General features: G+C 41.0%; 1 protein-coding gene across 2 annotated transcripts in view; it reads right to left on the bottom strand.

Moving 5' to 3' along the window:
• Positions 1-3,227: 3,227 nt before the first annotated feature.
• POLK (DNA polymerase kappa) overlaps positions 3,228-15,412 on the bottom strand; it is a 66,770-nt gene continuing 54,585 nt past the window's right edge. For both annotated transcript variants that reach the window (XM_090038076.1, XM_090038077.1), the window contains 6 exons: positions 13,642-13,674; positions 10,931-11,027; positions 8,382-8,553; positions 5,995-6,942; positions 4,840-4,891; positions 3,228-4,692 (listed from right to left, as the gene is read on the bottom strand). In XM_090038076.1, coding sequence (XP_089894202.1) covers positions 4,608-4,692; positions 4,840-4,891; positions 5,995-6,942; positions 8,382-8,553; positions 10,931-11,027; positions 13,642-13,674 — 1,387 coding nt within the window. In that variant the 3' untranslated portion in view covers positions 3,228-4,607. The remainder of the gene's footprint in view (positions 4,693-4,839; positions 4,892-5,994; positions 6,943-8,381; positions 8,554-10,930; positions 11,028-13,641; positions 13,675-15,412) is intronic.

Raw genomic sequence — 15,412 nt, forward strand, 5'->3', positions numbered from 1 at the left:
AGACTCCTCCCAAGTCTCCCAACCTAGCAGCATGGCTCTTCACAATTACTGCTCAAAGTGTTTTTCCACATCTTTATCCTTAAAAAGCGTAAGTAGAAAACTATTGATAAATAACTTCAACACAGTCTGTTGTAATTGTCCTGGAGTGCACCTGCTGCCCAGACTTGCCCTTTACCACCCATAGCTGCAAAACTACAGGCAATTAAATTGGATTCTGGGAGTGGGCAACAGAAAAACAGCAGATGAAAAAAACAACCAGTATTGGAAAACTTTCCAAATCTCCAGCCTTACCAGATATGTAGGTAGGAGAATTCATGAGAAAAAAGCAACAGACTTAACCTAACGCATTCTAGGAAGACAACTAATGGACTCTGAGCAATCAAAAAACTACAGTATACGAAATTAGTCACAATGTCATTAAATAAAAGAAACAGTCTGTAGGCAAGATCCAATTTCAGAATCTGGAAGCAGAAAGTAAATGACAGAATTACTGTAGATGGACAAGCATTAAATTGATGCAAGATAAAAGTATTATGAGGCTGGACAGTTTTTTGGTTCTGTTCACTCTCCTGGTAACTGCAACATGCTTTATTATCAAGAGAAGCTGACCTCCATTTACTTCTGTGCTTGCCTTACTAAGGCTTTTCTTTCCAAAACAAGCACTTTGCAAGCTTCACTGTCCCTTACTACTGTAAGTAAAGGAATTTCAGAGTTAAAAATTGGGCACTCACAGAAATGGGGGGCAGGGCAGAGATGGGGACAGATGGATGCGCTCTACCAGAAACAGTAGCGTTAGTTCAACCTAGCTGTGCAGCGTCTGTGCAGATCAGGAGCTTCATTGGGGCTTTTTGGCACTTTTAGCTAAAGCTGATTCAATCAGCTATTGAAATGCCAAATAAGCCCCAATGCCAAATAAGCCCCACTGAAGTGCCTGATCTCTACAGATGTTGGGAAAGCTGGGTACAATTAATGCGTTGCCTCTTCCGGGAACACACTGAGCTTAAAGTAAAACACCAATTTTTTTTCCACGTCTGCAAACAGCCATATTTGTATCATTTAAAACTAACAAGAAAAAACTCAAGACAGCCCCAAACACTTGATTGGTAGCAAAAAGGTGTGATAAAATGAAACATGATTTAACAGGTGCTCAATAAAAATATTGATTTTGGACTGATATATTTTTATCTAGAGTAAGGCCACAAAACTCAGAAAGGGGTCCATTTCTGGACCTCCCATTTATTCAGAGACCACCCTTACCTCCAAGTCTTTCCTTTTACTTGGATTTTTTTTTGGGGGGGGGGGTGTCTTATGGGAACAGCCTCTATTATTAACTACACCAAGAAGTCTTAAAAACAGATTCCTGAATGTTAAAGGCAGATTTTATGCCAAGATCTATTCTCATTACCTAACAGACATATTTTGTTTGAAGCAAAGAAGTTTGACACTGAGCTATACAGTAATCTCTGTTAATATCAGAAAAAATAAAACAAGGAAGGTTATAGATCCTACTGGTTTACATTGAGATGACACTGAATTTTTCAGAAGGATGAAAATACTATGGGATGCTACAGCCTTGGAAACTCCTTTTATGCTTAAGCAGGGTCAGGGGCGTGGCCAAATGCTGGCCCCCCTAAGGCAAAGTGGCCAGGGAAGAGATTTTTTTACCCCTCCCTCCCCTGTCCCACCGGTGTGATCTGCCAGGTATTTCTCCACTCACTGGTCCAGTGGTGGGACACGGCCACCCTGGCAGTAGCTTCAAGTGAATTCCCCCCCTCCCTGTCCCACTAGCATGAACCGGAGCTGGGGTCTACCAGGCCTTCCCCCCTTGCTGCTGCAGCACCAAGGGCAGGGGTGTGGCCAGACACTGGCCAGCATAGCCCCCTGAGGCAAAGAGGACAGGAAGAAGGTTTATTCCCCCTTCCACACCCTCTGCCCCCTGAGGAACCGCAGCTAGGGTCTGCTAGTCCCGACTGCTGCCCCCTGCAGCAAGCTAGGGGAGACTTGGGGGGCTATGGCCACCTCTCTGAGCCCCAGTGCTGCCGCTGACCCATGCAATCTGTGGCAGCTCTGCCTGCCTCGCTCCTGCCTGCAGTGCAGGCCCCCCGCTAGGAAGAGGCTTGCGCTCCCAGAAAACCATAACAGGGGCTGCTGCCCATTCAGCAGCAGGGACACAGCCAGGGCCAACCAGCATGGCCCCCTTAGATGACATGGGCAGAGAGGGGGGTTATTTCCTCACACCCTCCAGCATCTGGTCAAGGGGGCAGGAGGGGTCTTATTCCACTGCTTGCCCCTTGGAGCAATCAATTGGTGGAGATGGTGGTTGTGGCTGGCAGACTCTGGCTGTGTCCCCCCAGGGGCAGCAGGGAGGAGGGGGGAATAAACCCTCTTCCTTCCCCCTTTACTTCAGGGGGCCATGCCAGCCAGTGTTTGGCCATGCCCCCGCCACTGGCACTGCAGCAGCAAGGGGGGGGGGGAGTGCCAGGTGCCTGTGGGAGGAGGAAGGAATTAAACCCCTTCTTTGGCCAGTTCACTTGAGGCTACTGCCAGGGCTGGCCACACCCCCACAGCACAGCTTTCCTGCAGCCCAGGGCTGCTCTAGCACCCCTTGGCACCTGGTCTGAGCCGCTGCAGGCATGTGCCTGCATATCCTGAATCAAGAGGAAATATCTATTCACTTGCAATTTGGTTCAATCTAGGTAGGTTACAGCAACCTGCAAAGACTGAATCAATTCAGGCTCTGGCTCTTTGAATGTCTGTCCCTAGTCCAGGACATCATCTAATCCAACTTCCTGCTCAAAGCAGGACCAACCCCAACAATCATCTCAGCCAAGGATTTGTCTAGCCTGGTCTTAAAAACTTCCAAGGATGGAGAGACCACAACATCTCTGGGTAACCTGTTCCAGTGCTTTACTACTTTGCTATTAAGAAATTTTTTCCTTTTTTTTTTTTTCAAAGCAGCTAAATTTTCCACTGGTACCAGAAGATAACCCATAGGTTTCCAAGTCTGTAGGAAAAGCTAAATTTTTATTCTGTCATGAGGAGCATTCTGTACACATTATTTCTATGCTGAGAATAACCACATTTTTATTCAGTTTATAAAATAACTGCCAGGACCAAAAGGATTAATTTCATTTGTTCAACAGCTGTGTTGTTTCCTTCTCTATTAACTATGTGCTACAATTGTTACATCTTTTTCTATAAATCACAGGGAAAAAAAAAAACAAGAATACAATCAGGTTCTATACTTTTTTAATACAATTAGGCCTCATATTAACACACAAAATTTAGTAATCCACCAATTTAGATAGAGGGTTAATACATCTTGTTTAGACAGATGTACACTGAAGCACAGCCACACCCATAAAACAAATCCTGCTGAACATGTTTTTTTGTAAATCAAATTAGTCCCCACATAGCTAATATAGGCAAATGCATTTGTGGTTGACATTTTCTTTTGTGATTACGCTGATTTTGAATGATAATTTTTAGGTTGGTGAGTTCTTTTTAAAAAAAATATCCAAGAATTGCAACGCTGCTATAAAATGGTATGCTTGAAAAAATATTACATTATAAGCACATTTTATTATAAACACTAAATATTTAAATATGCTGAAATTTGAGGAAATAATGTAAATACAACATTTTCAATAAATAATTTTGCTTCATGTCTTTCTGCATCGCAAATCACCATAAAAACGTGGTTTATACAGAATTACACATACATTTTTCATAAAGAAAGAAAAAATGTAATCAATAGGAAGGTCATTTCCTTTATCAATTTATCAAGAGCAATTATTTTAGCATGCATATTTGCATGATTCATATTAATATTGCACTATATTTGCCTTTATTTTTATTAAAGTGAATTTAGTACTTTTGAAAAGTGTTGGATTAATGATTGCACAGGAAACTGAAGCTCTCTAATCTCCAGTAGAAGTGAAGTGCAGAGAGTGCACTCAGCCTATTCTGGAAGCATCCCACTTTTCATGCTTAGTAAATCATCATTATGGCAAGGCTTTTGAAGTCACTGGAAATTAAGACCACTCAACATATCATAAAAACACTATGCAACATTTAGGATTGACCTCTTCAAGCCTGGCCCAGCAGTTCATACTGAAGTCACTGTCTTTAATGGAAGATGGATTCAGCCTTAAATTCCGCCCCCTCTTTCTTGAGATTATTAATCAAGGCACAAACATGAGCCTATGCTTTGCTCTGTTATTATCTCCCTACCATGAACTGAACTGAGCCCACCTCATTTTTCATTGATTTTCCATAATCCAAGCACCATAACATAATTACTATCAGTCACTATCAATCGAAGATGGATTACTCCTGACTCCAAAATCCTGCTTCTCCACATTTTCAAGATAAACAAAACAAAGCCTACTGCCATCACACACTCCCCCAACACAATTTAGTTAATAAATAATAATTTGAGTGATCTCTCCGCTCGTTCCTCTGTCTTAAGGGTTGTTTTCATCTTACGGGGTTTGTAATGCTTCTAAAATTAAAGGAATCAGAGTCCTAACCCATTACCCATACCAAACTAATCTGTAATCATAAAATATTATGCAAGTCTTCATATAAAATAATTTGCCATGTATTCATTTAAAAAATGTTTCAATTGTGTGACTGGAATTGCATGTTTTGGCTTTCTTTGATGTTGACTGTAGAGGTATTAATCCAGACCTGAAATAAGAAGTAAACACATTACGAAAGGGAAAACCCCCCCTGAAATCTACCAGACAATAACTTTGTTATGCAATTTTTGTAGCATTGAGCTGTTTGTTAGCTTTGGTTTCAAAGCACAGACTCCTATTGAGAGTTCTCTCTTACCTTTTTGTTCCTGTTGTGGGATTCATACTCTGAGGTGCTTTGTCCAGGCTTCCTAAAGAACAAGACAAATTATTGATTAAAATGCAGTGAATGCAATGGGGTCTGCATTCCTAGCAGAACTTGTTAGAAAAAATGCATTTATTTAAGTAACATTTCCAGGTGAAGTACTTCCTTCCCATTTTTTCCTATGGCTGCTGGACTCAATTCTTTTCACAAGCAAACAACATCGCACAATTACCTCCAGATTTAGTACTGTCATTTATATGCAATACAGATGAATGACTAAAACAATACCTTTATAATAAAATTACAATTTAAAGGGTGAATTTCAACAGATTATAGTTTTCTGTATTACATAAATACAATTCCACAGGCTTCCAACATGCTCTACTGACATTCATGCTTTTTAAAACTAATTATCCTTTACATAAAAAATATTTTAAAGGCCCTAAAAGCAGAATTTTTTCTATACCAAACATTATCTGCATACCTAGGAAAGCTAAGCTATTTGAGAAATTTCCTTGTAAAAACCATCAACTTTTAGTTCTTAGGACATTCCAACATTGTCACTGCATACAAGAAGCTTGGAAGTTCTTGTGATGGATTAGTGTGGAAGTACTTTGAACTACATCTTTAATTGTAGTGTTTGGTCTCTAATTTTGTCTTTCTTCTTATCAAGCCAATTACAAAAATTAATTTTCCACAACCAGCCATAGTACTAGAACAAGCAAGTAGTGTAGCAAACCAATTCACAAATCCAGTTTGAGTTTAATCTTGAAGGAAACAAAGTTAAAGATGCAATCATTTTGCTACGTTTGTACCAGTACAGAAACCTGCAGACATTAACAGTTACATTGTAATGTCTTACATCAGTATCATTTGACATTAATTAAATTGTTACATATTTTTATACCCTCTCATATAAAGGAGTGCAGTATTTGCAGATGGAAAAATTCAAGCCTATCTTATTCAGCCCTGTAGATTAAATCACAAAAATATTCATGCCTTGTACATTAAATCACTTCACCAGACTCAAAGCTCCAAAATATGAAGAAACAAGCAAAAAAAAAACCCAAAACCAAAAACCCAATACCTTAAATGCTATTTTTACTGGCTAATTTTTGAAAGAGAGATGTTCTTGACCAAAATACTCACCAATTCTTTTTGAATTTTCTGTAATATGATTCTTAAGGAGACAAACTCTCTCCTCTGTCAACTTCTGAATAATGCCTTTATTTAAGCAAACATCCACATGCCTATTGAACACTGCAAGATCTGTTGTTTTTTGTTCTAAGTTACAAATTGGACAAACTAGAATGTCATCTTGAATGGCTATAGAGGAATAAGACTTAGTTTCTTGCACACATTCAGACTTTTCATAATGTCCTGCATTTTCCAATGGAATTTTGGAAGAAACATTCTGGTCTAAGTACAAATAGCCAGAAGTATCACTACTCAGGCTATGCTCTTTTTCTGCTCTGGATTTACTAGGTACTATAGCAAACGCTTCTGTACTACTGCTGATAGAGTTGTCAGAAACATTTGATGGGTGCCCTACATCCATTAATGTGTTCATTTTATTTTTTGTATCTGTATCAGTGGTTTTATGTTTAATGTACGGAGACAAATTGTGTGTATTCTCTCTTGAATCTGCACTCTTTGATGTCACTGTCTTCTCTTTTACCAGGGTCTTGTTGAGGCACTCATCGATATGTCTGTTAAGTGCTTCCAAACTGCTGCTCCTTTGTTCCTCAAAACAAACAGGGCAGGTTAGGCTCTTCACTTCATTAGAATTTTTTGAGCCTATGGCTGGACCTGTTTCTGCCATGGGATTTACTGATGACTTCATACCATACAAGTTCTGCTTGTCCACTGCTTCATTTATAAAAGGCTCCTGGTTGGTGTTTTGCCTTGCTGCTCTCTTTTTATCAAAAAAGCTCTCTCTGGGAGATGTTTCTGGAGGTTTTGTAAAATGGTCCTCATTGGATTTCCCTGGTTGAAGCCTAAGAACAGTAGTTCCTCTGCCTTGTTTTAAGAAATTAGTAATGCTCCTTTGTTGGTATTTCTTGTCTTCTTCATTTAGGAAACCTGAGACGCGCACACCTAGAATGTGACAAACAAGACATCTAATCTAAATCTGTAACTGACATCAAAGGGTATAAGAAAGTTTTAACACACCACCATATTTTAGTTGGTCTCTGTTATAATAACAAAAACAATGCTGCGAATGTGTGTTACCAACTGCTTAAGTTTAGACCCAGTCCTAAAAGTTTGCAAGCCATTTCCATCACTGTACTAGTCATTTTAATGCCTATGAATTCATCACATTAATTCATCAGTGCCCATGAATTCAACAGCATCATGAAATCCCACAAACTTCACACAGTTATGTGAAAAGAATCAAACTCCAAAAGAGTCAATTCTAGATGGAATATTTTCTTCTTCAGCTATATTAACTTGTGTTTTATAATAGACCCTGGAATGGTTCAAGAAAGAAAAAGATAGAAAGGTACACAAGCTCTTAAGAATATTCAGGTCACAAAATCAAAGCACATTCATTTTCACAAGAAACTGTGGCACTTCAGTCATAATACACCTAAAACAAAGTCAAAATACAAATGGAATACTTATTTAAGCACTGCCTTCTTAGAAAGATGACAGGGACAGATACTCAGCTACTATCTGCTATGGTACAGACAGGCTATGGTACAGACAGGCTTAAAGCTTCCTTTAAGGCCACAGAGCTAAAGATTCCTATGGTCATAAGGGCTCATCTATCCCCACACTGACATAAGGGCAGGTTGGGTAGGTGTTAGTAAAGCAGCTACTTCAGAGCCAGCATTCAGTACTGCAATCTGGAACTGCTCTGACTTGAAGCAGTCCTCATGATTGCTATTGAAAGGCAAGTACCACATTACTCTGAATAAGACATGAGTCTTGTTTTTAGAAGCTGGAATGAAGGGAGAGGGAATCTTTCCTAGAAAATACCAGTACGTATTTTTGCTGGGGAAGCACAAGCGGATGTAATAAATGTGGGGGGAGCAAAACTGTGGCTGCTGTTAACACCCTAACTGCAGAATGTGGCAAGTGCTGCTGGCTGGACACCTGGCTCAAGAAGAGATGGCTTTAGCAGTATTGAACCTCAGGTGACTCAGCAGGTGCTGTTGGCTGAGCCAAACTGCCTGGGCCCTCTTCTTGAAGCAGATGGGCAGCTAGCAGTGCCTGCTAGGTAGCTGATGTCTCAAACCTGTTGAAGCCAAACTGCCCAGCCCCTCTCCTTGAATAAGGTGGGCCCTCAGCTGAGTTGGCAGGCTCTACCAGCTGCCCATCCAGCTCAAGAAGAAGGATCAGCCAGCTGGGCACCTGCATAGTTAGGTCCTCTATTCTTCACACTTCCAGTAGCTAATTTTCAGGGTGAAAGGTGCATGTGTATGCAAATAAAAGCAGTACCTTTGGGTCAGCCCTAGGTGCACAGTTTGCTGCTATGTTACATTTGAGTATCTAGCTTTAAAAAGAAAAACAAAGAGTTTGAAACATTTTACCCATAAGCCTTAGTCGCAAAGGGTGAGGGGCAACACTATCAATCTCTGTCCTTAACAACTCTTTAGCAACAGCAAATATTTCTTCTTCAGTAGAAACTGAACACAACACGGTGAAAGCTCTTGTTTTCACTTCAAAATTCACATTTTTCAACTTCAGAGTAACAGTTTTACCCTAGAAAACAAACAAAAAAGCAAACAGTAGAGAAGAATCCTTAGAGCAAAGTACTTTCTCACACAGCTGAACTTCACTTTAGGGTCTACATAAGGGGCAATATCGAGGCAGTCTGCTGCACCATCAGCATGCTATAGCCATGCACTGACAGAAGTGCATGGCTGTAGAGTGCTTTAAAAATGCCCGATTGGGTGACAATCTGAACCCTCATTATACTGAGGTTGGGGGCCTCCAATCCACTTGTCGCACCCCAGAACGAGTTCCCTCTCCCATTCCAAAAACAGTGCCAGCCTTGGAGGGGGGAGGGGCAGGGCTAGGGGGAGAGTGGCTACAAAGACATAGCTGCTCTAAACTGTAACTCATCTCCCAATCCCTAGGACCCAACAGTGAATGTTAGCTGCATGTCTGTCAGTGCCCAAAGGCATTAAAGAAGGGGGCCAGATTCTTGTTGCATCCAACTTATGTTGGATAGGGGTGGGAGGAGGAAGGGCTGTCAAAGAGCCTACAGTAGGATTCTATGCATGGCTGTAACATGCTGCCAGGGCAGAATAGTTGGAGACTGCTCTGAACTGTGCCAGCTGGCTATGGTCCCCAAAAGACCATCTGCCAGTTGCATATTGCCAATGTGCTTTACACTCTAGGCATGTCAGCTTCCACTGTTCTTATTAACTCCAACAATTCCTGAACTAGGAACTGCAGAGCAGTGATAACTATGCCTACTCATGCTTAGGGGATGCCCAATAAAGGATCTGAAATGAATGTCTGTTCCCCTTGCATCATCTACAGGCAGATCCACATCATTTCTGTAGGACCCCCAAGGAGCCCCATTCTTGACCCCCCACTTCTTAATAAGTTCCTCCTTGCACATGCCAAACTGGGAAATGAGGCAGTGACATACTGAAAGCACCTCCATGCAGCTTCTATGCTCTCTATATGTCATGTAACCAGAAGTGGTGATATGGGACACCCCCAGAGTAGTTTCTCCACCTCATTTCTGGGCTTGACATATGGAAATTAAAAGAGTTGGTGGAGTATGTGCAGCAGTGGCACTTCCCAGGCTAACTAGAGCCAAAGATACCTTGAGTAGAGCAAATGGAGCAAAATGGGGCACAAATATATGCATGCAATTCAGTAACTTCTCAGCAAATGCCTTCTATTTGAGAGTGCTGGAACAGTAAAACTTAAAAGTACTTACTAATCTCTTTCTTCACTCACATTCAACGAGTTTGGATAACACAGTCAAACTACCAAATTGACTTAGAATCCTACGTCCAGATGGTTCATCCGTCAAATTAATTTAGTGCTTTAAAAATTCTACCCTTTACTTGTCTTAATGGGAGGATTTTATAACATGCACTTTCCTTATGTCATAACTTTTCATGGCTGAGAAGGGCTGATTGGGACTTATATAAGACTCTTGGTTTGCTATGCTTTGCTTTAGGACAGTGGTGTTCAACATTTTGGCCCCATGAGCCAAATGAGTGGCACAGAACCTGCCTGCAGGTTGGATGGGGCTGTCTATGGCCCACATTGGGGCTGAGGCCCAGCACTGCTCCCTCCCTGTCCTATGCACTGGGATTCCACCTTGGGCACCCAACACTGTCCCATCCTACCCCATGTGCCGTGACTGGGTCCCATGGGGATTGGCACTGCCCCATCCCATCCCCCACATGGTACAATTGGGCCCTGGGGGGGCCAGTACTGCCCCATCCCATCCCTGATGTGCCAGGATTGGGTCCCAAGGGACCAGCACTGACCCCTCCCTGCCAACTGTGGGCTGGGATTGGGTGGCAAGGGACGGGCACCACCACATTTCCAAAGCCCTTGGGGAATCCTGCAGGCCAGATGACAGCACAGTGGGCTGGAGGTTGAGCACCCCTGCTTTAGCATGTAGGTTCCCATGGAACAAAGTGAAGCTTTCTTTCCCAAAAATAAGTAGAAATTAAGTGTATACAGTCCATTATGTTTCATAAACCAACAAAATTTGTTATGGGCTGTGCCCACTAAGAATAAGTCAAGGAAGAATATACCGTTTAAATGCTTTATAATTGCATACTTGGCCAGAGCAAGGTTCCTGGACAAACCCCTGTTTTATGCAGCTCTATTACCCCTTTGGTTAAGAAACAGTTGTTTAGCAGAACATGTACTACATGTTAAAATAACTTGAAGAACTGGTTTCATTTCTTACAGGCTCTCACAAGATAGCTTTCTGGGCTAAATGAAAATCCTGCCCATATCATTCCAATTGTCAGTGAACAAAAGGCCAGAAGACAGGTCATAATCATGAAAACAGCATTAATGACAACCATGTGGACCTGGGAACTCAGAATGATGAGACAGTAATTTTTTAAAACAGGAACAGAATGATTTTAAATACCTTAAGTCCTTCTTTCTGAAGATCCTGAGCAAGATCTTTGCAGAGTTCTTGACACAGGTCATATTGATCTTCAGCTGTGTTTATTTCACCAAATGTCCTAAGTGAACACAGAAATCAAGTCTTTTTTTCAGTAGGCATCCTGGAATTCCTCAGGGATGATATGCCATACAAAACCGTTTTTTTCATGAACAGAGTAATAAAGCTGCACCAGAGGAAGGCTCTGTGTATGTTTTTAAAGTGAGAATGAATATTTATAATAAACAGAAACATTTGTGCATATTCAATTGCAGTACCAAACAAAAGTGTTTGCAACCTTCACCAAATAAACAGTTAGTGGTCCAACTTTTTATAAAATGTTTTTAAAATATCAGATTCAGAATGCCAAAATATTTACAAGAGAAAATGCGAATACAAACTGCATTGATGAACCCAGCCAAAACATTTGTATATAATCTTCTTGGCATATTGTTGTGTGACATCAAAGGAAAGAGGATTAGAAAGTCAACCTGAAAGCTTAGTACTGGAAACAAACAACAAAAGGTGATAAGAAAAAGATTTGAAGGTAACTATAAGCTAGTGTCAGAAGAGGGAAAACAAGCTTTCTGCAAAAACTGTAGTTAATTCTGCAAAAGTGCTGTGGTAATACCTTTTCTGGTCTGCATCTGGGTTGGAGGAGGAACTAGCTCTCATCTCTAAGACAGAAAGAGAGTGTGAGCAAGGTAGACTGGGTAGACTGGGATACCACTCTATTGCACCTTACTCTTGGACAGCACATCACCAAAGCAACTCATTCCACACTCTAGGCATCATGTAAGTCAGGAAGCTTTACTCATTCAGGGGCTGACTGCTCCCCACAACTACTCAGATCCAACACATGGCTGCCAGCAACCCTCCTTCCCTCTGGGATAACAACCTTCTCCTGCTGCTTCCCCTCTTGTAGTTTAAGCCAGCATTTCTCAACCCGTGGGTTGCAACCCCAAAGTGGGTCACAAGAATATACAGTAAAAGCTCTGTTAAAAGGCATCCCCCATTCCTGGGGGATGACGAATAACAAAATATGCTGGTTAACTGAGTGGCCCCAGCTGCTCCTCCCATAGCATCACTGCCCCTCCCGCCACAGTGCCGACCCTCCTGCGGGCCCTGCAGGACAGGGAGGTGGACCCCATACAGCCCCACCAGCCTGTTATGCCCCCAGGCGGTGGGGGCTCAGCAGCGCAGGCTGCTTTGCCCCAGGCTGTGGGGGCTCAGAGAAACTGGAAGTGCTATGGTGGGCACTTCCAGTTTCACTTTTCCTTACAAGCTGGCATGCAAGTTAACACAGCATGCCAGCTTGTAAGGTGCTGGTTACCAGACAGTTTACTGTATATTGAAAGTGTCCCAAACAAACTTGAAAAATGGATCAACAAACTTTAAAAATGGATTCTCCTTTAAAGGATAAAACCATAGGAATCTGTGCCTTATCCCTTGCAGGCTGTCAGAGTTCCAGCCTGCAAGGGGCTGCATGGGATCCCCCCACAACCTCCACCCCATCCCACAAACTCACCCCCTGCCCAACACACTGATGGGCTGGGGGGCAGTGGGTCAGGAGTAAAGGGTACTGGGTTGTGACTGACCATTGATGTTTACAGATGGGTCCTGGTATTAAAAAAGGTTGTAAACTACTGGTTTAGGCTATGCTGATGGCCCAAGATTCAAACCCTGCTGATAAGTTAAAACAGACAATAAGAGGAGTACTCACTCTTCTTCGGCTTGAACTATGTTGGTTCAAAAAGCTAATACTAAAACATGACATTAAAAAAAAAAAAATCTGTGCTAAAATAACATCAGACTGGTTACAAAGTTAAGCACTTGAAATATTTTCCAGCATTCTACTAGGTGGCATACTTTACTAACCGGCACAACACCGCTACAGCCCTCATCCACCACTCCATGCCACCACCACATGTAACCTCCCTGCACTGCCGCTGCACCGCCATCCAACACCCTGCTCTGCTGCCATGTGCAAGTTGTATGCAACCCCCCTGCACTGCCACCGCCACCATCTACTACCCTGTGCTGCTACTGCTACCGTGTGCAAGCTCCCCCCACACTCCCCAGTCCAGTATTTTAAGATAACTGGCATTTTTACATGACCAGCACCTGGCATTCCCCACTCATGCCCTATAATAGAGATTTTACTGTATAACCTAAATCTTGACTCTCTGCATGCATGTGTTGCAATACACTTAATTATGTGATTACAAGCTATTTTTTCAGGCCCCTTGCCTCGTTCAATAAGCAGGATAGATACACAAGGGGTACGGGTAAAAATGTGAAGGAAGACAAAGTGAGATACAGAATTAGAAAATATGTGGCACACCTGCCAGAAAGGTTGGCCCCTACAGTCTTAGAAGATGGAATAATAAGAAAACCTTGATATGATCTTATTTCAAGGCCTCAGGCTGAATGAAAGATGATAGAAAAAAGAGGGTGGATAAGTGGGTATAAGCAAAATTATGCAGAACCCTTAAGGCAAAAGAGAAGGATTCTTGAATTTGATGAGTGAAGTTGCTGCATATAAACCACCTGTGTCAATATATGTGAAATATCAACCAATAATTATGGGATATATTATGCTATGTGTTGTCTCAGCCTCTAGCATTTAATCAAATAAATGTGATGATTACCCCAACTGGTTTTGGTTAAACTAGTTTGTGTATTAAAATGCTTACCTTTCAGTGCTCATACTTTTCCTTTCTCCATCCCTAAAAAAAACAGTATTTTTAAAACATCAGTCATGTTCAGAGAAAATCATTATTTTTTCATAACTCCATTACAATTAACCAGGCTGGCATAGTGATCTTTTCTATGGGATCTGAATGTTAATATTTCTGAGAATCTTCCATATTAACATTTCAAGTCAATAGAAAACAGCACGAAAACTGCCTTGTGAAACTGAGGCTATTGTAGCTAAAGCAATAAACAGTAATGGCTTGTAATACAATTAAACACTTGTAATCTGAGTCAGCTCTATCCATTAATGACCACAGAAGCTTTGTTGATTTTAAAACAAGCTAATACTTTGTTTTCTTCAAAGACCTGCCTACCTATGTCATGCAATGTGTCCATTAAAAACACAAATATAATGGTGATTGTTTTTAAAGATGAAAAATGCTTTGTTATGACGTAATGGGTGTATCTACACGTGCCGATTTAAGGTGCTTTTAGGGAACACATCTACACGTGCATGCCCTTAATGTGCCTTAAAAATAGCAATTTTAGGTTATTTACGCCTACATTTGATACCTGCAAAAGCATGTGTAGAGGTGTTAAGTTGCATTAATGCTGTCTATGGACTGATTTCGGACTAACTTTAGTCCCATGTCAATCCACACACGGTGTTAATGCGCTTTAATGGGTGCATGTGTAGACACAAGTCTAAATTGCCTTAATGCGCGTTAAGCAAATGCACATTAAATTTAGGCATAACTAAATGCACATGTAGACATGCCCCAAGAGTACCATCCTTTTAAAGGGTTACCTATGAAGGATATATTTATTTTTTGAAACACTGCCTTATGGACCCTTTGTCACTTCATTCTATTATGTAAAGAATGTACACTCGGGACTTTCCTAAAAATTATTTTTAACTTGTTATTTGCCTATAAAGATCAGAAATATGTGGTCTTTTCTGTTTTGACCTAGACAACATCTAGCAAGTCTCAGCTCAAACTTCTTTGGAAGAAGCAAGGTTTTAAAAATGTAACAGGTTTTCCTTCAACAAGAGATAGCCATTTAAATTAAACAGGTGTTAATAAAATAATAGTATAAGTAAAAAGTCTTAGACAGTATGGCTCAATCTTTTCCCCTTCTGAGGACTAATATTCATGTTCCTGTATCTTGTAATGTCCCTATTGCTTTATTTATTCCAGTTGTTATTAGAACAAAGTCCCCCAGACCGTCCACACTGATTTTCAAAAGGAGTGGGGAAGAAAGCCCCAAACGATAGACGCTTATTCAATCAATCATCAATGAATCAACCAATCAAAAAATAGTTCTTTATCCAGCATATAGAAATGAAAAAAAATGGCAAAGGATAATTTTATCCTTTTACAAGTCACCTCCAGCCATTCAGTGATGTTTACCTTGTATTTTGGAGAGACAAAGACAAAGATTCGTGGTAGCACATATGAAGCTGAGATTTTCAATTTTTGTTAAAGGAAAAAAAAAGAAGCATACTACAACAATGGCTTACACTTGTATAGTGTTTTCTGATTCCAAAGGTCCCAAAACTATTTTACAACATTTGTGTTTTTAAAAATCTGTTTTAACTATATGACATTATTTTGCAATGCTAAAGATTTCTCATTTTGCTAATCACTGGCTCAAACTTTCTTTTGGTTCACATTCATGAAATACCCTCCTCCTCACTCTCTTCCACCTCCCTCTCATCTCCATCTTTTGTATTCAAATCACTTTATTTGAGGGCCAGTGCTGTGTATG

Source organism: Crocodylus siamensis, chromosome 3 (genome assembly GCF_052110815.1).
Source record: "Crocodylus siamensis isolate JL-2025a chromosome 3, ASM5211081v1, whole genome shotgun sequence".
NCBI lineage: Eukaryota > Metazoa > Chordata > Crocodylia > Crocodylidae > Crocodylus > Crocodylus siamensis.